Source organism: Eleginops maclovinus, chromosome 9, assembly GCF_036324505.1.
Source record: "Eleginops maclovinus isolate JMC-PN-2008 ecotype Puerto Natales chromosome 9, JC_Emac_rtc_rv5, whole genome shotgun sequence".
Taxonomy (NCBI): Eukaryota; Metazoa; Chordata; class Actinopteri; order Perciformes; family Eleginopidae; genus Eleginops; species Eleginops maclovinus.
In genome coordinates this window covers 10,663,626-10,685,769 of record NC_086357.1, presented here as the reverse complement: position 1 = coordinate 10,685,769, position 22,144 = coordinate 10,663,626, and the positions used below count along the sequence as shown (strand labels likewise).

Here is a 22,144-nt window from a genome sequence, read left to right as displayed (position 1 = left end):
TTTTGGCATTGAGGTCATTTGATTGAAGTTTACATGAAAGCAAAACATTGCACATCATTTTTATGTGAAGTATAGTATTGTACATTATTGACTTTTCCTATTTAACTTTTCCATACTCTTGAAATAAGATTTTAAGAAGTTCAGTTCTATACACAATATCATTGAGCTAGACAAAACTGACATACTTAAATGCAGTTAAGAGTCCATATTCAGAGGAGTTGATTGCCATTGCACATTTTAAAACAACTTTTCCTTTTAGTGGCATTGGTCTATTTACTTGAACAAAAACTAGGTTTTGAAGCATGAATTTAATCTTTTGGCTGACTTGTTTTTATTTGCAGACATGCAATAAGATTTGATGTCCCAAAAAAACTGCACTCATTTTGAGAATAACTCATTCATTTAAAGGAGTGACCATCAGGTATAATTAATGAAGTCACTCTATAAGCAGTAGTACTTACATAGAAGTTAGTTTTCCTTGCTATATTTGACTGTGTTGTGTAGCAGTTTGCGTGTTATGTTGTAAATGTTTTTTAGACTGCAACTGGTCTTTGGACAGAAACCCTATGCTTGAATTGGTGATATTATAGTTCTCTCTAGCGGCCAATATATGTTACTACAGCTGTAGTGTGTGTGTGTGTGTGTGTGTGTGTGTGTGTGAGAGAGAGAGAGAGAGAGAGAGAGAGAGAGAGAGAGAGAGAGAGAGAGAGAGAGAGAGAGAGAGAGAGAGAGATAGGTGGGTGCGCACAGACAGACAGATAGATAGATAGATAGATAGATAGATAGATAGATAGATAGATAGATAGATAGATAGATAGATAGATAGATAGATAGATAGATAGATAGATCGATAGCAGCCATACGTGTAATTTTATTATACACATTTTTATGCGCAAAATACAATTTCCATGTATGTAAATACATGATTGATTCTGATTCTTCTGTTCCACACTGCACCATTCTCTCCTGTGGGTGGCGGTAATGTGTATCACAGGAACAACAGCTACAAACAAGCACAACACGGAGGAAGAGGGGACCTCGAGCTCTGTTTTGAATTAATGTTTAGTTATTAAAGTGGATAATTCGCGGTATTTCAGCAGGCACAGAGACATGTACCGCTGCATAGTAAGGTAAGAGACTTATTATTTGCCATTTATACAAATGTACACATATTTTTCCCTTGTCAGTAAAGTCAGGGGTCCTTACGACCTTTGGCATACATTATTTTGTATGCAGTTAGCTTAACCACTTGTCTCGCGTTAAAGGTACTGATAATGTGTTTGTAACAGAATGCGAGAAAAATGTGCGTGGGCATTGTCGTCGTTGAAATCATATTTAACATGCAAGTTTTGAACTTTCATACGTTTGTTTATGTTTCCAGCCTACTGGGTTCAAACTTTCTATTAGCAACTGAGGTTTATAAAGTTGCAGTTGTAGTCTATGGCAATAACACAGTAAACTCCACGCCTATCTAAATGTTACTTAGTAAAAGTGCCAGTCGTCGAATTAACGTGTCAGTAGAATTATACTGCAGCCATATTGAGGTATTTCATAAAGTAGTTAAATGTATTGAATTCCATCATAATTTAGAAGCTGATTGTAGTTAACGTCTTAATCTGTTAAGTAACTAGTAGTGTTATCTGTTAAATGCATGTAGGGGGGTAAAAAGTACAACATGCGCTTGTGGACGAAGTATTCAGATGCTAATATCAATACATTATTGTCAAAATACCTCATTATAAGTAAAAGTCCTGCATTCAAAATCTTGCTCTAGTTTAAGTACAAAAGTATTATCAGCAAAATGTAGGCCTACTTAAAAACAAGTACAAGTAATCAATGTGCAGAAAAATTGCCTTTATGTGTGAATATAATTAGCTTTATTGTTTTGACATTTCTAGATAATATTGTTGCATCAAGTAGAATTTTACTGTTGAAGACAAACAAAGTTCTGATTGACTGTAAAATATTCAAAAAATCAGACTATGATTTGACTTACATAGTTCACGAGTCCACTAGTTGAATATGCACAGATGCATGGCGAAAGCGGTTTAATAAATGTAGTGGAGTAACTCTAAATGTGTGTATATATATAGTAGAATTAAATGGAAATACTCAAGTAAAGTGCAAGTACCTCAAAATTGTACTTAATTGACAAAATGTACTTAGTTACTTCCCACCTCTGACAACATATCCATCTGAATTGTAGTGAATTAGAATGATAAAACAGCATTAAATTAAAATACTCAAGTGAAGCACAACTACCTCAAATGTAGTTAATTATCTTAAGTATCCCCGATGCAAATACACAGATAGTCAGAATAAATATTTACCTCTCACTTGCCCTAAAGCTACTGTACCTACTCCTGTTTGTTCTCTGTCCCAAAAACAAGTGTGTGTAGCAGAGGAAAAGTGTGTTCTTCCTTTGTGCCTCCATACACTCTCTCACCATCATGGATCCTGAGAAACACCACAGAGGAGAGACATCACAGGTAGTTCATTCGCAAAGAGGTTGAGAAAATATTATATTTTTTGGAAAATAATGTGAATAAACTTTCTGGTATCAATATACCAGCTATAATTGCGTGTTTCTCTTGTTTCTTCCTTTGTAAAACATATAAAATGTGTTTTTCCCTTTTAAACTCCTCCAAGGTTAATTAATGAAAAGAAGTGAAATTGACCACTTTAGCACACATTCATAACATATTATTACATTAGTGTTGTACATGACTATTGCTTTTTACAAATAATATTTGGTCCTTACAATGCTGTAAAGGAGTCATTTATGGTAAAAATATGAATTTAAACTGCTGTTAAGTCACGCCTGTTTCTAAAAAAGCACTGAATTAATGTAAATCAGCTACAGCTGATTAAATATGCTGGTTAGCATTGTCATTGTAATCTGTAAAATCCTTTGCTTGAATGCTGAAATTCTGGTTACTATGTAGATCACAATTAAATAAGCTGCTCTTGTGACTTTGATATGCATTCAAATCTGCCTTGTTATGCAGCTAAGAAACAATACTGCTCATTTGAGGAGAAATATATCCTTTTTAGTAAAGGTATTATAACCAAAGAGTCAAATGATTGTTTTTTCAAAGTCTGCGTGCTTACTCTTTAGGTAATGGTATTAACTTTATTTTAGTAGATGCAGCTTACTGAAGGGTTAGCAAGGAGAACTGGAGCTGGTGATTTGATATAATTACATTTCAGGGTATAAATGTAACAACATACTCACTAACTTGCATTAGGATTAACAGTACCTTCATTACATATTCTTCGGTGTTGCTTTGCACACCCTTCTATCCTATTGTCGTGCTGTTAACAGGCCATTAAAGTAGTACATTCTACCCTGCTGTATTTCTGACTAAAGGTTGAACCTTCCTATCGGTGATAACAAAGATAGTTTATGAATCTTGTGCTTCAGGCTGGCTGAGCAGCGTTGGCAGTGTTCCGTCCGCCGTATGAGCTCTGCAGCCAAGAGGAGAAGATCTCTGCACAGTGCCTTCCCTGTGCTGAAGCAGCCCCTCCAGCCCATCCACCAACATGTGTATGAAGCAAACGTACGAAATAGCAATGCCTGCCACAAAAAGTCAGTTCTGCTCTCATTAGCTCGGATCTATCTTGTCTGTTTCCCCCCACTACATGATTTACTAAAATGTCCACAAATGCATGCTCTTTCTCTCTCTCTGTAAGGTTGATGGAGTTAACTGACAAGGCAATGAAAGGTGGAGGGGAAAAAGCCATCGCCAGACACACTCAGAGAAACAGGAAGTTGCTGGTCAGGGATCGACTGCGCCTCCTACTGGATGATGAGGATTTCCTGGAGCTGTCGCCATTGGCTGGTCTTGGTCTTCCATATGGGGACATCCCTGCAGCAGGCTGCCTGACTGGTGAAAAAACAATTTCTTGCTGAATGACTCTGATTAAATCACTTTTATTCTTTTATTTCAAACTGTGAGCAATTAATTTTGATGCACATGTCACGGACTTATACTATGTGTTTGTATGTGTAACCCTCCAGGCATTGGCAGGATCAATGGCTTGTGGTGTGTGTTCATTGCCATGGATGCCACAGTGAAGGGCGGCACAGCGTATCCAATCACTGTAAAGAAACAGCTACGAGCACAGGAAGTAGCAATTCAGAACCGCCTGCCCTGTGTTTACCTTGTCGACTCTGGAGGAGCTTTTCTACCACTGCAGGTAAACACACACACACACATCCATAATAAGAGGTTAGCATCATAACAGTGTTTTTCAGTAAATGTGATAGATAGTTTAATTACATGAATGCAATTTTAATTTTGTGGGTTTATTCTTGTCCAGTCAGAGATCTTTCCTGATAAGAACCAGGGAGGAAGGACATTCTATAACGAAGCTATTATGTCTGCGATGAAGATCCCACAGGTAACGAAATACAAAGTAGTAAATAAAAAATAAAAGTTGTTGTTGATGTTAAACATAAACAGATATCTCATGTGACCTTACCGTCCCTGGGGCCATGCCGATCAATAACATTGTGAAAGAATATTTTATTTGTTCTCAAATCTAGTTTGTGAACCAGATCAAGGTTTCAAGGTTTTTATTTGTCATATGCACAGCAGATACAGCGTATATGTTGGCAATGAAAATCTTATGTCGCGTGCTCCTCCAACAACTCCACATACATGGTGCAAATAAGATAAATAAAATAGTGCAAAAAGAGAGAAGAATATTTACAATATTAACAATAAAGATTTGAGGATGTGAAATATATACATATGTGGAATACATTGAGAGTATTTAAATACTTTACACTGTTGAATGAGGAGGTATGGGCAGATGCATATATTACGTATAACAGATGTATATAGCAGATATGTATAATATATAGATATGTGTACTATAAACAGATATGTATAATATATAGATATGTGTACTATAAACAGATATGTATGGCAGATGTGTATAATATATATATATATATGTATGTGTGTACTATAAACAGATGTGAGTAGACATTCACAGAGCTCAGGAGTTCAGTAGTCTTATAGCCTGTGGTATAAAACTGTCTCTGAGTCTGGTGGTCTTGGTCCGGATGCTGCGGTACCATCTGCCAGACGGCAGCAGACAGAACAGATTGTTGCTGGGGTGATGGGGGTCCTTTAATATCCTACCGGCCTTCTTCCTACACCGCTGGGTGTAGAGGTCCTCCATGGATGGCAGCTCCGTCCTGGTGATGTGCTGAGCAGTTTTCACCACCCTCTGTAGAGTCTTACGGTTGAGGGCGGTGCAACTGCCATACCAGGCGGTGATGCAGCCAGTCAGGATACTCTCGATGGTGCACCTGTAGAAGTTGCAGAGTATCCTGGAGTCCATGTTGAACTTCCGCAGCCTGCGGAGGAAGAAGAGCCGCTGTCGAGCCGTCTTGGATATGACCCTGGTGTGATGTGTCCATGTCAGGTCCTCACTGATGTTTACCCCGAGGAACCTGAAGCTGCTGACTCTCTCCACAGGAGTCCCGTCGATGGTGATGGGTGTGTGTGCCTCTCTCTGCCTCTTCCTGTAGTCCACAATCAGCTCCTTTGTTTTGCTGACGTTGAGATGGAGGTTGTTGTCCTGGCACCAAGATGTCAGGGCTCTGACCTCCTCTCTGTACGCCGTCTCGTCGCCGTCTGTGATCAGGCCGATGACGGTCGTGTCGTCAGCAAACTTGATGATGGTGTTGGAGCTGTGTGTGGCCACGCAGTCGTGCGTGAACAGGGAGTAGAGGAGAGGGCTGAGCACACAACCCTGAGGGGCTCCGGTGTTGAGGGTCAAGGTGGAGGATGTGATGTTCCCCATCCGCACTGCCTGGGATCTGCCCGTCAGGAAGCTCATGATCCAGTCACAGAGGGCGCTGTTGAGCCCAAGGTCCCTGAGCTTAATGATGAGCTTGGAGGGCACAATGGTGTTGAATGCTGAACTGTAGTCAATGAACAGCATTCTCACATAAGTGTTCCTCTGGTCCAGGTGGGAGAGGGCAGTGTGGAGGGTGAGGGAGATGGCATCATCCGTGGACCTGTTTGCTCTGTAGGCAAACTGCAGGGGGTCCAGTGAGTCAGGGAGGGAGGAGGTGATAAAAGTTTTGACTAACCGCTCAAAGCACTTCATGATGATGGAGGTGAGTGCAACTGGGCGGTAGTCATTGAGGCAGATGGGTTTTGTCTTTTTGGGGACAGGGACAATGATGGACTCTTTAAAACATGTGGGGACTACAGACTGGAGCAGTGACCTATTGAAAATGTCTGTGAACACATCTGCCAGCTGAACTGCACACACCTTGAGAGCACGGCCAGGGATGCCATCAGGTCCTGGAGCCCTGTGTGCGTTGATCCTTTTCAGAGATCTACACACATCTGCACTGGTTAAAACCAGTGAGCAGGGATCCTGGGCCTTTTGTGCCTCCACAGCCGGGGGCTTCTCAAAGCGTGCATAACATGTGTTCAGTTCATCTGGGAGAGATGCAGACACTTCCTCAGCACCACTCGTTGTCCTTTTGTAGTCTGTTATTGTTTTTAGTCCAGACCACATATTTCTGGCGTTGGAGCCCTTGTAGTTCGACTCCACCTTGTCCCTGTATTGTCTTTTCGCACTGCTAATAGCTCTCCGGAGTGCATACCTGGAATTCCTGTACTCATCCAAATCACCGCCGCTGTGCGCGATGGCCCGTGCTTTAAGTTTAGCTCGGACCTCGCCGTTTATCCAGGGCTTCTCATTTGGGAATGTCCGTACAGTAATCCGCGGCACGACGTCATCGATGCATTTGCCGATGTAGCAAATGACCGCGTCAGTGTGTGTGTTTATATCGTCCTCCTCAAACACAACCCAAAGCAGTGGCGGAGAGCAGAGTCAGACTGCTCGGACCAACGCTGCACTGTCCTTGTCACAGGTCGGTCCCTCTTCAGTCTCTGCCGGTAAACGGGGAGCAGAAGAAGAGATATGTGGTCTGACTTGCCGAAGGGGGGGCGGGGGAGGGCTTTATATCCATGCCGGAAAGGAGTGTAAACATGGTCCAGTGTATTTCCACCGCGCGTGGGGCAGCTGACGTGCTGATAGTATTTCGGCAGGACTTTCTTCATGTTGGCTCTGTTAAAATCCCCGGCCACAATAAATGCGGCCTCTGGCCGAGAAGTCTCTGTCCTGTCGATAATCCCATACAGCTCCTCCAGCGCTGTGTTGTTGTCAGCGTGCGGCGGAACATACACTGCTGTTAGAACAACAGATGTGAACTCCCTCGGCAGATAAAAAGGCCGGCATCCGATCATGATGTGCTCTAGGCTGGGAGAACAGTCCGAAGAAATGATCTCCACATCTGAGCACCAGTTGTTGTTAATCATGAAGCAGACACCTCCTCCCTTGCTCTTCCCTGAGTTTATTGTCCGGTCCTGGCGATGAATGGAGAATCCGTGTGGAGCAATGGCGGCGTCCGGTATCGTGGGGTCGACCGTCGAGCCAAGTCTCCGTGAAAACCAAAACATTACAGGTCTTAATGTCCCGTTGAAATGCCACCCTGCTACGGAGTTCGTCCAGCTTATTATCCAGGGATTGGACATTTGCCAGAAGTAAACTCGGTAGAGGAGGCCTGTTTTCACGTTTCCTCAGCCTGACCAGGACCCCGGCCCGGGAACCTCGTGGTCTCTTCCTCCTGCGCTCCACAGGTAGAGCTCCAGCAGGTAAACACGGAGACTCTCCATTGTTTGCAGGTCGTCGTGGATTATTGCTGTCCACCAGCGACCTGATGTGTAAAAGTTGTTCTCTATCATATTGGATGATAGGGCTCGCTTGGGCGGTTTGCATGTTGCAAAAAAAAGTTAAAAACAACCAACTAAGTAAAACAATAAAAACACTAAGATGTGGAGTTGGTGAGGAGCTCGAGACACGGCAGCCATCCTCGGCGCCATCTTGACAAGCAGATAAGACTGTTGTGGCGAGAAAGCATGAGACGAGATCTGAAGGGTGCAGTTCGACGGGTCCTAGTTTTATTACAGTTTCAAATATGGTACAACACGGTAACAATACCAAGAGCCTCCATTATACAAGTAACACACTCATACAGTATATTTATTGCTTTTCCCGACCTACCTGGCATACGTATTTTAGTATGTTACATGTTGTGCCCATTTTGAAAGACCTGAGAGAAAAGACACAAATCCACATAAGAATTGGATAAAATCACAGGTCTTATAGGTTTAAAATGTGCTCTCTGAAAAAAGGTTGCAAATTAAAACCACTAACATTCCCAAAGGTGTCGGTGGTGTGCGGGTCATGCACGGCCGGTGGAGCTTACATCCCCACCATGGCAGAAGAGGCAGTGATGGTGCACCGGATAGGAACCATATTTCTGGGTGGGCCACCGCTCGTAAAGGCCGCCACAGGAGAGGAAGTCACACCAGAAGACCTGGGAGGAGCCACGCTTCACGCAGAGTATGTCAATAAACAAATTGTTATTACCATTAAAGAATTAAGAGTAAATTCACATTATCAAGCCTGTCGGTTTCTCTTGTGGTGTCAGGGTGAGTGGCTGTGTGGACCATTTTTCCTTGGATGAAAAGGAGGCGTACGACTGTACCAGAAACATTGTGTCCACCCTCAACTTCCAACTGCCCGAGGAAGAGGAGGAGGATGAGGAGAGAATGAGGAAGAGGAAAGCTGAGGAAGAGCCGCTGTATAGTTCAGAGGAGCTTCTGGGGCTCGCTCCTAAAAGTTATACCCACAGTCTGGACGTTAAAGTGGTACAGTATACACACACACAAGCAGTAAACAGTAAACACGTTAAACTCAATCGCCTGTAAATGTAACTTCTTGTAGAGGATCACTTCACACTTCATATATTACATGTGAAAAGAAATAATTTTGTGTTGAATAAAGCCAAATATGTGCTTGACTACAAGTCAATGCTGTATTTTAGTTTGATATTGCCATATTTGCATTACTGTGTTGAAGTGTGGGACAACACTTATATTAGTTCATTAAAACCTTTAATTATATAACAGAAAAAAGCTGTGAGAAATTTGCATAATGTGCAACCCAGCGAACATACAAACAAATTATTTATTGAGTCAAGGCTGTTAAAATGTAAAGACTTAATAGAATTACAGACGTCTTTAGTTAGCAAAAACAAGAATACTACCAGAAAATATACAAAACAAATGTGTTGTGATCTAGGAGGATGAGTATCACAGGAGAAAATGTTATTTTAGGCATCAGTTTGCACGTACTACTTTAAAGCAAATGTGTGTCTCTGTATTTGGCATAAAAAACATGGAATTGTTTGATGACCGATTTTAAAGGACTGTAGGCTATTAAGTTTAAGAACATGTATAAAGAAAAAGTAATCAGACAATATGAAGTAGATTTTTGATTGTGTTCTGGTTTTGTTTTTTCTGTATGCATTTGTAAGCAACTGTGACTGGCAGGATATAGCTTTTTTATTTGACTTTTTTTGTGGTTATTTCATTTTTTTGTTATTTTGTTATTAAGAAGGGGCAGGTTAAATAAGATGTTCTTCTCCCTGCTACTTTCCACCATGTGCTATAACATTTGTGTTAAGTGTACATGTTTTGTTTTGTAAAGTGTAGATGTTTCATTTTAAAATAACTACCAGGTGTGGAATAAACACATAAATAAATTGTGAGTTTTGCTGCCTCACTGATCCAGTATATATAAAAGCTGTTTGTTGTATCTGTGTTTCTGTCCAGGTGGTCAGTCGGCTGACAGACGGGAGTCGCTTCCAGGAGTTTAAAGCTCGCTATGGAACCACGCTCATCACTGGCTTTGCAAAGATTCATGGGTAAAAGATACAATCACACACAGATTTAGGTTACGATATCAGGGGCAATAACAGGACATATTTTCAGCCAACAAACGGTCTCTAATTATGTGAGAATAGTAGACGTTGTTATCAGCAGGTGATATGAGGGGGGATGCCATCTGACATGTTGGCAAAATGACCAAAATGCATGAGGCTTCTTAATCTGCCAACCCCCCTCTCCATCCCTGTTTGTTTTTATCTCAGATGTATAATATTTTCTCAATTATAGTATAGGGGGTCAATGTATTGATAAACACAGAGCAAAAAGAGTCCTTCGTAGGGCAGTTGGGTTGTCCCTGGTAGGTTGATGAAACTCTTTTTGATTCTATCATTGCTTCTTTAGACACTTGCATAGTTTAAGGTTTACCCTCAGAAACACAGTGACCCCTCACCCTCAAAGGATTAGCTGCTGCCCTCAGTAACGTCCTAATCAGATCAGCAGATGTTAAAAGCAAACTAATTTAAATCTCCATCCCTCCACCACTGACTAACTGTCACATAACACTTACTGTTGTTGTTGAAGTCAGCCCTGACTCATCATCCTGTTGTGGAATTACTTGTTCTTGAGTATTTTTTTTTTTACATCTGTGTATATGTTCTGTGTTAGCAACTTAGTGGGAATAGTAGCCAACAATGGAGAGCTGTCATACCAAGCAGCTCTGAAAGGAAGTCATTTTGTCCAGTTGTGTGACCAAAGAGACATCCCACTCCTCTTCCTCCAGAACACAGCGCCTACCGCAGCGCTCACCCTCACCACCACTCAGGTACTCACTCCCAGTGACACATACAGGCCTGTTTCAAATTAAAATACAACATTATTATTATTATTTAGTCTTTTCTTCGTTTTATAACTCATTAAAGTTATTATTATAATTTCAATCAATTTGTACTGATATCTTGGGATTTTCGTATCTGTTTTTTTCCCCCTTCTCTTCCAGGCAGAGGTGAACACTAACCGTCTGAAGGCTCAGGGTTCGATGATGTCAGCAGTAGCGTGTGCTTCCGTACCCAAAATCACAGTGGTAATTGGTGGTTGCCATGGTGCTGACAGCTACGCCATGGTGAGATTTTCCGTAAACATTATTGTTTTGTTATTATCTCTTCTGCGGCAAAAAAAAAAACATACTAGAATGTGCATTGAATTTTCCCTCAAGATAAATATGCTTAAATATGCTTGTAACATTTGTTAATGCAAACAGCCAACACTAAACAGCCAACACTAAGGACACTCTACATACACAAGCAGTTTCTTACTTTTCTTCATCACACTTCATGCTCTTGTAGATCGGGATTAACTCCACCATAATTTGAATCGTGTCTCCTGTTCTTTTTTCTAGTGTGGGCGGGCTTTTGACCCTAATTTCCTCTTCCTGTGGCCCAACGCCAGAGTGTCAATGACAGCTCCGGGTCACGCTGCCTCTCTGCCTTCCCCTGACAGTGAGGGAGAAGAGGAGAAGAAGAAGCTGGAAGATAAGTTAAATAAGAGACTGGATGAGGAGAGCTCAGCGTTCTTCTCCTCCGGCAGACTCTGGGACGATGGAGTCATTCTGCCTCAGGACACCAGAAAGGTAAAAAAGCATCGCCAATACAATTTCTCTTTTTTCCCCGCCACTTTGATGTCTATAATGCTTATGTATTCTTGTTTGCAGGTTCTCAGACACTGTCTGGATATCATCAAACAGCAGCAGTATCAGATTTCCACAGAGAAACTCCAGTCAGCACTTCTGCGTATATAAAGGCAGCCTTCTTTCTTCTCCTCACTACCTCTCGACTCTACAAGCATCTGTCCACTGAGCTGCTGTTTATAATTTAATCTGGTTGCTAGAGCCCATTGGTGACATTTACCAAAATGTGCCAAGAGGATTCAATGCAAGGCCTGGCCTGAATTGAGTCTAACTGTTCAATGTGTGGGATAATGAGCATCATCCTATAAGTGAAAAAAGGGGAAATTGCAGCATTTAAAATGCCCTTAAAAAAAAGATATATATATAATTAGAAAAACGTATCAGATACTGGGTAAAGTCACTCATTGATCAAATATTTCCAAGCGGTTCAAGAGTCCTCAAATACTAAATTGTTTTTTAGGTTTGGAGCTCATACATTTTTTTGTTGGCTTTATGAATCTAGACACTGAAAAAAGTCCTGGTTAATCCTACAAAAGTGCCTCCTCATTGCTCGAGTACATAAAGAAATGTTACTTTGAAATTCACCCAGTGCTACAAAACGTGTGAAATATTGTGATGAATTTATCACTGTTACATTTCTTTTCTTAGCACAAGTACTGTTATGGAGTGTCTGTTGTATTCTGTGGTCTGTTTGAACCTCTACTGGGTTCATGTTTTATTTTTTTTTCACAGATTATCATGTGCCACTTTTGATTGTTTTGTTATATACACATATAGCACTGACTATTTTTTCCCCTGGAACGATTTATTTAAAAGTAACTTCTGTCCAAAATGAACACATTGTAAGATAGCATGCTCTGTAATTACAAATGTAAATTAATTATAGTTTTATTTAATTTGTATACTATTATGAACAAAACATGTAAATATAGTTTTAAATTGAAAAACTACTATGTTGTTTGTCATTGTTTTAATAAGGATGGTTTTCCAAAATCGAATCTCCCAGTTTAATTATGAGCTTAAATATTTTCACGTGAAATGGTTTGAGTTTGCTTTAACAAAGGTACTGTTATGTTGAAGAAAATACTACTTGCATCCAAATGTGACATTAATTCAAAGGAAATTGAAATAGCATTACATGTTTGCAAGCAAAGAAAGCAAGTGAAGTATGGTAACTGAAATGCACTCTATGGTGACCTTCCAATGGAGAAAATAGGATGATCCACTGGTACCATTGAATACCAGCTGGGGGCAGCCATGATCAAGAGTTCAGTACAAAACTTAAATTTTTGGTGAAAATGTGGAACCCCCCTTTTAAAGGCTTTTTAAAAAATATATATATTGAAGCATCACAAATAATATTTGTCATTGCATTACAAGGATAAAGCGTTCCAATTGTATTTTCCAGAGGGCGCAAATGAATAATTCACATACAGTTTCAGAAACAACTTTTTGAAATAAGTATTATTAATAAGTTGCTTAAGTCTTTCCTGATAGTTTTTCAAACGGAATGCTAGTTAAATTAACCTAACTACCAGGCATTAAATACACTGTTGGTCCTGGATGGGGGGGGGGGCGGGGCATCTGCTTTTCCTTGTATCTTGATGAGCAGTTAACCCCCACAGCTGCTCATTTCAATCTTACTGTCAAAAGGTGTGGTTATTAGCTCCAGATCTTAAGTTCTCATCTCTTAAAAATGTGAAAATGTTTTGGATGTTTGAGCCTCCCTGTGCAGACTGATGAATCTGCATGCAAGGAGCATTTCTTCACATGTATTTGCTGAAGAGACATTTTTCTCTGCATTGTCTGCACCATAAATCAAACTTTAGGATGTGTCAGCATGAGCATACTTTTTTGAAATGTTGCCATCCTGGTCCAAGATGCAACTTGTGGAATTGTTTTGGTAAAATGCAAGACCTCCATTTTTGAGTAAGTTAGATCTCTAGGCCTTTACCATTATGTTCATATTCAATGATTCAATATAACTGATTAAAGAAGATGAAGTAGATACAATTTGACAAAATCAGCAAAGGCCAATAACATTTTTAATCAAATAAGAGCGATTGAATGCCTTGAAATGTGTTCAGCGGTAATCTTCCAATCAGAGATCCAGTCTTCTAGTGTAGTCTGCAAACATTAGCATATCTAAGGCCATGGCTTAAATCAGCCCATCCTCCCCAGTATCTATCCCTTTGCAATGTCTCTAACTTCCACTGTCTTTGTGTTTGACCCCACCATACTATCATTCTGCCTTTAACTGATCAGCATGAGCCCCACAAAAGGCCATTTAAAACATGCTAATGTAAATTACGTGGGTGTGTGTGTGTGTGTGTGTGTGCGCGCGCGCGCGTGTCTACGTGTGTGTGTGCAAAAACATGAAGCCATAAAGGGACTCATGTATGCTAGGGATGTATGTGGTTTCTTTTTTGAAATTGTATACCTATGTATGGCTTTAAATGATTGCATTCCTTAAAGATGATAAAGTAAAGAGGTTGTCTTAACGGTAAAACGACATAAATAATTGTGTTGGAAACAACTAAACGTTCTGCCATTGTCACACTGTTTTCTTACTCTACTCCACCCAACCTCGTTACTTCGAGCCTGATCACGTGAGGCGCTGGTCGTCCAATCGCGTTGCAGAATCACACGGCTCGTAATTTTGAACAGACTGCGAACAGCCAGGCAGAGCTGGGTATTATCAATGCTGCCATTCACTCAATCCTGCAGCGAAATATCGGCTAAATACTCCCCTGCGTAATGGATATTTTTACCTCTCGTCATATCGTTTAAAGGAGAAACGTTCTGTGTTTTTAAGATAAACATGAATTCTCATGTTATCACCCCAGGACCGTACCGGGCCACCAAACTTGTAAGTTACCATTTGTTGATAAGCGCTTTAGCTTTCTAACGTTAGAGCTGGCTAACCGCTAATTCATGAGACGCATTACCGTCTCGGCAACGCTCTTAATGTTAGCTGATTAATGTACTCTCTTTACGTTTTGTGAGTGTTTTCATATATTTAATGACGTCTCTTGTGAATTGCTTACCCTAGCATGGCTCAGGTAAATCCTGCTCAATTGTTAACTTAGCTTAGCTTTTTCTCAACGTCTTTTTCCACATTATCATGAATGCGTCAAGTATTCTTTGTGTAGTCTGTTAATTATGTTTTGACAGTTTCAGTTCAATTATGGACCAGAACATATTCAAAATTGAGAAGGTTGAATCAGATGATTTTGCTTTAAAAAACTACTGTATTCATAAATGTCAATCATTATCAACTTTGACAGCTAAATAGATACCGAGCTGTACATCAAAAGGATGTGAACCAAGACAGTTAGTAATGGATCACATATGAGAGAATTCAATTTTTACTGTGGACATAATTATATATCAATCTTTAGGCTAAGTCTGTAAAATAACAAAATGGCTTTCCAGAATTTCCAGGTTTGCAAAAAAATGTCTTCAAATCTGACAACAATACAACACATTCAACTCTCCCTTTTGCCAAGGTGCCAGGGGTGGGAAATAGTTTTAAATGGTCCAAATTCCAACAGGTCAGCTACACGTGTAAACAATCTTACACCTAACTCTTAAACCCTTGACCTTTAACCCCCTGTATGTCCCAGTAGACGGCAGTTGTTCTCTCAAAAGACTGGTTCGTTATACTGCACATGTTGTTGGAGTTTAGGGCATTTAGGACCCTGAGCCATAAATCTTTTTAGGACTTCTTGGTCTGTATTGTTTGGTCCCGACTGGAGAACTTCGTCTCAGAACAATGCATGACAGCTGCAACCTTTTTTCCTGTTTCTTTGACAGAAATGTTTGCAACCTTTATTCAAACTGCACCAGCATCCCTTCTGTCCAGTCAGACAGGACACATTCTTGAAATAAATTATCATAAGTTAACCTACTAAACTCCACCCTCTCTGTTTCAGTGGAATGAGGTGACTCGCTTGTTTCGGGCTGGTATGCCCCTCAGAAAACACCGCCAAAGCTTCCGGCACTACGCCTCTTGCTTCACCGCCTCAGCCGCTGTGGAGTGGATGCACCAGCTGCTATGTAACAACAGCAATTTTGGCCCCGATGTCACCAGGCAGCAGACAGTGCAGCTCCTGAAGAAGTTTCTAAAGAACCACGTGATCGAAGACGTGAAGGGTCGTTGGGGCTCCGAGGATTTGGAGGACAACAACACTCTGTACAGGTAGGCAATTTTCTTTATAAATATTTAAAAACTGAATTCAAAAAAGATTTAGATTGCACTCCCCCTACACAAACTGATGCAACACATGCCCTCTCTTTTCTCCCCAGATTCCCCACCACTTCCCCTCTGAAACCAATTCCCTGTCCAGTTTCAGGCTCGGCTCCTGGCTCTGTTAAGAAAAGGCCTTCATTCAGGGACAGGGAAGGTTTCTTCAAGTTTAGGGGTATCAAGAAGCAACATGAGAAGGAGACGCAGGTGAGCAAGACAGGGCATTGTTTTGGTTTTTATGTACACTTTTTTTCACAAAACCCAGACGCAGGTTTGACCTACGGTTCGAATTTGAAAAAAATAATCCATTGTGTGATGCTCTGTTTGTGCCTTCCAGGAAAATGTAGATCCTGCTCTCCAAGCAGGAGGAGAGAATCAGCCAATAGGAGAGCAGCAGGTGCCAAGGCGAGAGCTGACAGTTGAGGATGAACAGGAGATTTGGAGAGACATCACCATGACCCAGTATAAACCCCAAACTTCAAAAATATTTATCACATTTCACAATCACTATTATTTTCAAATAGCCGGTTGAATGATACCGTTGGAAAATATCTGATGCATCTAAACTAAGCCTTGAAATCAGAAAGTGAAAGAGCTTTTTTGTATGTGACTGAACCTTGTGTGTTGTGTTTCAGCCTGCAGAGGATTCTGAGCGTTGCATCTCTGGATGAGGTTTTAGACCAGCGTTATGTGAACCCGCAGAACATCCTCCATAATATGAACAACGTCAACAAGCATGGGGTGGTCACTCTGGACGACAAAACTAGTAGGTTTCTATAACAACTAAAAACTGTTACATCACGGTATGAAAAGTATTAAAAAAATCCCCTTATGCTATAAGGATTTTCATTTTTGAATACACTAAAAAATCTGACCATCGACACGTGACACATTTCAAATCACATGTTAAGGTTATACAACAAACTACCGGTTCAATATACCTGTTTATCGACTCTCTAGATGACCTCCCACACTGGGTTCTGTCTGCCATGAAGAGCCTGGCCAACTGTGAGTAACAACAAGCTGCTTTCACACCTCTGTGCTGCATGAACATAGCTAAGAGCTGATCATGGGGAAAAAATAACAGCCTAATGCGAGACAATACAAGCGAAACACTGTTTTTGCACTGTTCAATTTCAAGAGTTCCCGCTGTTTTGCATTCATAACATGACATTCTTTCAGACTAGTGCAAAGAAAACATCCGAAATACACATTAAGATGTTAATCCCACTGTGTTTATTCATGTCTGTAGCTTTCTCTTAAAGTCACACGCATGAGATATTGTCTTTTTTGCATCTCTAAACAAAATTCAGCTCCGAAAAAAGAGACCACTCCAAATGTTTCTTTAATCTTTATCTCTACATGTATGGCAGCCATTGCAGTGTCGGTTGAATTCCAACACAGAGAAATGTTGTCAGTAATTTATAGAATACAATAAAATAATCATTTAACTCAAAGACATATCTATAAATACTAAAACCAGAGAAATTGATAATGCTGAAGTGCTCTCTTAGTTTTTTCCAGATCTGTATATCTGAGAACTTTTAGTACAGAAAATAATTAGCACATTTTCAATGTCTGTAATAATGTCTTATTGCATAATTAAGCATAACTTTTCTTTACTTATTTCTTATACTTAACAAAATCATTGCCTTGGATCAACTTTCAGGAAAATGAACTCTCTTGTACATAATGCTTTGTTTTGGGACCCCTCAAATATCCTTCAGCCTCATGGTAGATGCATTAACATGCTCTTTATTTTTAGGGCCAAAGTACGACAGCGCACAGCCGTCCTATCCCGGCTTTGAGAGAGACGTCTTTAAAACTGTGTCAGATTACTTCTACAGCCTTCCGCAGCCTGTACTCACATATGAGCTGTATGAACTGTTCATCAACGTCCTGGGTAAGTTCTCTGGACTCATTTCACTAGGCTTTTTCCTGAAAAGGAAACAGGAAGTATGCAGCATCTTGTTTCTCCGTCTTATTGATGGGCTGTTTCACTAACAGTGGACTGCTAACAGGAGGATTTTGGTTGTTGTCACTTTTGAAGTCCTAACAGCGAGATGATGTCATGTTATGTGTCCTCTCTGGTTCTCTATGTGAAGTAAAGGTTTAAACTAACTTAACCCTCTTCTTCCCCTACTCTGTCTGCTTGCATTGACACGCCTGCCCCGCTTGGCCCCCTTCTTGTTTTTGCATCCGCTTTCAGTGTTTTGCGGGTACGTCGCAGCGCCCAACACGATACACCAACGTGGGAAACGCAAGAAGCTCGACCTCCCCTCGGCCCCACCTCCAGCCAAGACTTCCTTCCGCTCCACGGAGTGTCTCCTCCTGTCCCTGCTCAGACAGGGAGGGTGTGACGAGACGGAGTCCCCAATGACAGAGGTGCTCGGTGGGAAGCTTCAGTCGCGGTTGGCGGCGCTGAAAGGCGGCGAGGGTCAGTTGGGAGGCAGCTGCACCAGTCTGAGTACAGCTTCTTTTTCGAGGCCTCGAACCAGGAGTTGCTCACTTGAAACTATCCTAGATGACTCTGCCCCTCTCACCAGGCAACAGCTGTTTCTGTCCAATGAGAGCCTGGCGTCCTGCACCCATAGCAACATGAACCAGGATGACAGTATAGCAAACACAAGTCATACAGACCATACCTCTGTTTCCAAATCAACCCCTTTTACCTCAGGAGCCAAAATCAGAAATAGACTCTCAATTGCACAGAGGTCCCGCTTCCTGCGACCACGCAGCATGGGCAGCTGTTTAGACATTGTCATAGAAACAAAGGAGGAAGACGTCAAAGAGTCCAAGTTGCAAGATCGCGCGACCAGCTGCATCAACGTGAACACTCCCGCAGACCAGCATCACTTCTCCTCCTCAGCTTCACGCCCTCCTTCGTTGCCCTCCTATACTCCCGCCTTTTCCTCCTATGCTCCTTTCTCCTCCTCCTTCTCACTTGCTTCGGCCAAAGTACAAGGCTCCCGTGCAACTACAGGACCCAGCGGGCCCAGACCCGCCTCCAGCACCTCTAATCTCTGGACGCTCCCTGCACCTGCTGTTGTCCGCCGCTGCCTCAGCTCCCTCGATGTGTCGAAGCTGCATCGACCTGTTTCACTGTTCAAACCGCCTGTCTGTGTTCCCACACAACCCAATGCTGAGCACAGTAAGACCCTCTCTCACCTCCCACCTCTGTGTGTCTGCATGTTTCTAGATGTCTAATCACACTAACTCCATCTAACATCTAACCACCACCGGGAAACTTAGAAATACTATATTTTTTCAAGCTTCCAGTTCCAGCAGACCTTGACAGAACAAAGTAAGGAAGGAGAGCCCTGGTTCAAGGTGCACAGGGCTCATGTGCAACTTCAATCACATAGTTGAATTATTCAGCACATTATATTGTGCTTGCTTATGGCATGCTATGTTAGCTATGCTGCTTTTTATTGTATGCAATGCATTTTGCCGCTGTGCATCACAGTGCTGCATTTATATTGCCTGGAACTAAGACATTTTTTTGACAGATCCACATACAAAAATGTGTGACAGGAAGACCATTGAGATGCAAGCTTGATGGAAAAATCTTGCTTCTTATCATTCATTAACCCTCCTGTTGTCCTGGGGTCATTTTGTAAAATGCAATCAAACACCCATAATTCAATCAAATCGTTAAGAGCATAGAATTGAACGACCCATATCATTTTCAGACCATTTGATGAATAAAAAACATATTTTGACGGCAAAATACAGTCAATCCAAGCGGGCTAAAAAAAAAATGAGGGCAACAGGTGTGATTATGTGTTGCCATTAAAAATATATAACTGCTTCAAAAACAGAATCCTTACTAAACTTTGACATATACCAGTCTGTGATAAGACAAATATTCACAATAAGATATGGTCAAATTAATTAAACTCTTACCATAATAAGAGTGGATCTGTGACTGAAAAGACCAAGTTCCAGGACAAATGTATGCAGGTATTATGTTCCAGCTTACAAGTGCTGAATCAGAGCTATGAACAAGGGTGCACATGCTTTTAATAGCATATTACTATAAATATAATGTTATGTTTAAACATCTTGACTCCTCACACACTGTAGCTGTAGTTGATTAATCTCATCATCCATTCATCCATCCATTTCTTTGATTTAGTGAATGTAGCAGTGATGGATGAATGTGGTAACACAGTGATTCTACTGCTGTTTGTGTTCGTACTGTTTGCACTACAGACTCCATTATTATCAGTGTGTGACCGTGTGTGTATGTGTACAGGCGTTCTCCAGCCTCAGTGCGAGCGCGTGGCCATCGAGGCCCTGCAGCTTTGCACCCTCCTCCTCCCCCCAAGCTCCCGCAGGAAGTTGCAGCTCCTCATGAGGATGATGTCACGCATCAGCCAGAACGTTGACATGCCCCGCCTCCACCCTGCTATCGGCACCCGCACACTGGTGAGACTTGCAACTGATGGAATGATCACTCACAAGACCTTAATCTTTTCCCCTCTATAGTACAATTTTTGGGGGATGTCCCAAGGAACAATAGTTGAACTAGGCAGGAGGAGAGCCCTTTAAAGTTAGCCGTTAGCTCTAAGTTAGCACCCGAGTCACTGAGTAACATGATGATGCATTCAGATGATCAAGATCTGTTCAAATGTATTTGTAACAAATATTTTTTGGGTAGAACCTTAATAAATACAGTTTCAAGGAGTTGTTATCAATGGCAACGCAATATTTCTATGAGAGGATTTTTTATTTTATTTCCTTACAAAAACCAGCATGCAAACAACATTAATGTGTATTTTGAAGTACATGGGTGCTTTTATTGGACATTTAGAATTGTGGATATTCACTGGTATTTGTAATGACTAGTACATTTCACAAACAAAAGTACACATCCATGGCAAAAAAAATGAGCAGCCACTTCAGAACTTAGTGACATATGTGATGTAAGGTGTTGAGACACTAAAAATGATGATTGATGGTGGTTATTGCACTATTTCAAGAAAAGTGTCTGTGTTGCTCAAGATCTTATTGTTACCTTTTATTGTCTTAACTGCGGATCAGTGACATCTTATGACATTTGATCTTGTTTCAATCTTGTTTTTTTGTTTGTCCTTCAAGATGGTTCACACGTTTTCCGGCTGCGTCCTGGGCAGCGCTGAGGAGTGTGATTTGGACGAGCTGTTAGCTACCAGACTGGTGTCATTTCTAATGGACCATCAAGAAAGCATCCTCTCAGTGCCAGAGTACCTGCGCAGTGCTATCAATGACCACATACAGTATCTGCGCGCCGTACAGGTACACGCAGAAACTACTGCACTATATGGGTCCTGCATCATTTAACATAGGGCCTGGATGATATACAAACCCCAATGCAAAAATAAATTCTGCATAAAACAGAAAAATCCCATTTGTGGGTGTGGCATCACAAATATGATTTGATTCTAATTTACTGCTACCTCAAATGATTGGAGACATTTCTTTTTTTTTTTCATCAAATGGACAGTCACTTTGTCAAATTGTTTTTCTATAAAAGAGGGATTAACTTGTTGCAGTGACCTATTTTGAAATAGGGCCAGGGGTCGATAGATTTACTATTTAAAGCAGCGAACTACGTGTTACTTTAATATCTCTTTTTCTGTGTTTTGAGAGTTGTTGATTAGTTTATCAAAGTTATTTTGAGATGGTTTCATAAACCTTTTGTTTAAAAACTTTTCAAGTTCAAGCTGTAGCCGACCATGCAATTTGCAAACAATATGGAACACGTCCAAGATGGAAAGGCTTGAATCGCTAATTGGAATAAAGTGTCATTTTGGCTTTGTCTGCTGTGATACAGTCAATCAGATGTTTTTCAATTCCCTGACCCCAGGTCCCGATGGATGCTGTTTCTAATGTGGAAGCTTCCGATGCGGTCTGCGCTCCGATGCCCATGTACGCCTTCTGCCGCCAGATCAGCGGCGCTGAGTTTGAACAGCAAAAGCTGGAATCTTCCCAGAGGGCCATGGAGGAGTTGCTTGAGATGCTGCTGAACAACAAAAACATGAGCGAGAAGGACAGACGCAAGAAACTGAAGCAGGTAACAAAACACTTTCTGAATGTTTAACAAGCAGTCCTTACCAAGTATACCGGCAACTGAGATCTGATTTGAATCTTTGCTTCAGTTTCAGAAGCAGTACCCAGACATCTACAGTCGCCAGGTTCCTTCCTCAGGCAAGGAAAGTAAGAACAACATCAAACCGAAGATTAAACCTCCACTCCTCACCATCAAGAAGACCAAAGCTTTCAGTATCAGGAACTAACCATACAGGTTGGCAGCATTATAGAAGCCGCAGCCTGTCCGCTGCAATATAACCACACTGATACTGTGTGTGTGTGTGTGTGTGTGTGTGTGTGTGTGTGTGTGTGTGTGTGTGTGTGTGTGTGTGTGTGTGTGTGTGTGTGTGTGTGTGTGTGTGTGTG

The 22,144-nt window shown here is 41.3% G+C and overlaps 2 protein-coding genes across 6 annotated transcripts; both read left to right on the top strand.

Moving 5' to 3' along the window:
* The first annotated feature begins 963 nt into the window (after nt 1-963).
* On the top strand, nt 964-12,404 carry si:ch211-198n5.11 (methylcrotonoyl-coenzyme A carboxylase 2). 4 transcript variants are annotated; one of them, XM_063892326.1, is made up of 13 exons: nt 964-1,130; nt 2,391-2,489; nt 3,425-3,589; nt 3,694-3,890; nt 4,022-4,200; nt 4,324-4,404; nt 8,264-8,442; nt 8,531-8,750; nt 9,717-9,808; nt 10,437-10,593; nt 10,768-10,890; nt 11,167-11,397; nt 11,479-12,404. In XM_063892326.1, exons 1-13 carry the CDS (start codon nt 1,111-1,113, stop codon nt 11,563-11,565), a joined length of 1,830 nt encoding a protein of 609 aa, XP_063748396.1. In that variant the 5' UTR covers nt 964-1,110; the 3' UTR covers nt 11,566-12,404. The 4 variants fall into 4 exon arrangements, with proteins under 4 accessions (XP_063748396.1, XP_063748397.1, XP_063748399.1 ...); XM_063892327.1 differs by lacking the exon at nt 2,391-2,489 and having other exon boundaries at nt 988-1,130; XM_063892329.1 differs by lacking the exon at nt 2,391-2,489 and having other exon boundaries at nt 1,001-1,130; nt 3,425-3,560.
* Nucleotides 12,405-14,130: 1,726 nt separating this feature from the next.
* Nucleotides 14,131-22,144, top strand: depdc1a (DEP domain containing 1a). 2 transcript variants are annotated; one of them, XM_063890671.1, is made up of 12 exons: nt 14,131-14,323; nt 15,390-15,655; nt 15,763-15,910; nt 16,041-16,165; nt 16,339-16,469; nt 16,664-16,711; nt 17,469-17,606; nt 17,913-18,854; nt 19,962-20,134; nt 20,807-20,983; nt 21,555-21,761; nt 21,847-22,144. In XM_063890671.1, the coding sequence occupies exons 1-12, from the start codon at nt 14,276-14,278 to the stop codon at nt 21,982-21,984; spliced, it is 2,541 nt and encodes an 846-aa protein (XP_063746741.1). In that variant the 5' UTR covers nt 14,131-14,275; the 3' UTR covers nt 21,985-22,144. The 2 variants fall into 2 exon arrangements, with proteins under 2 accessions (XP_063746741.1, XP_063746742.1); XM_063890672.1 differs by lacking the exon at nt 17,913-18,854 and having other exon boundaries at nt 21,847-22,136.

Excerpts from the sequence above, each read along its gene's own strand:
- si:ch211-198n5.11 (XM_063892326.1), top strand. The coding sequence starts at position 1,111 with ATGTACCGCTGCATAGTAAG. Across the intron at positions 10,891-11,166 it reads GTGCTGACAGCTACGCCATG|TGTGGGCGGGCTTTTGACCC; the intron begins GTGAGATTTTCC and ends TCTTTTTTCTAG. Across the intron at positions 11,398-11,478 it reads TGCCTCAGGACACCAGAAAG|GTTCTCAGACACTGTCTGGA; the intron begins GTAAAAAAGCAT and ends TCTTGTTTGCAG.
- depdc1a (XM_063890671.1), top strand. The coding sequence starts at position 14,276 with ATGAATTCTCATGTTATCACCCCAGGACCGTACCGGGCCACCAAACTT. Across the intron at positions 16,166-16,338 it reads AGAGACATCACCATGACCCA|CCTGCAGAGGATTCTGAGCG; the intron begins GTATAAACCCCA and ends GTTGTGTTTCAG. Across the intron at positions 20,135-20,806 it reads CTATCGGCACCCGCACACTG|ATGGTTCACACGTTTTCCGG; the intron begins GTGAGACTTGCA and ends TTGTCCTTCAAG.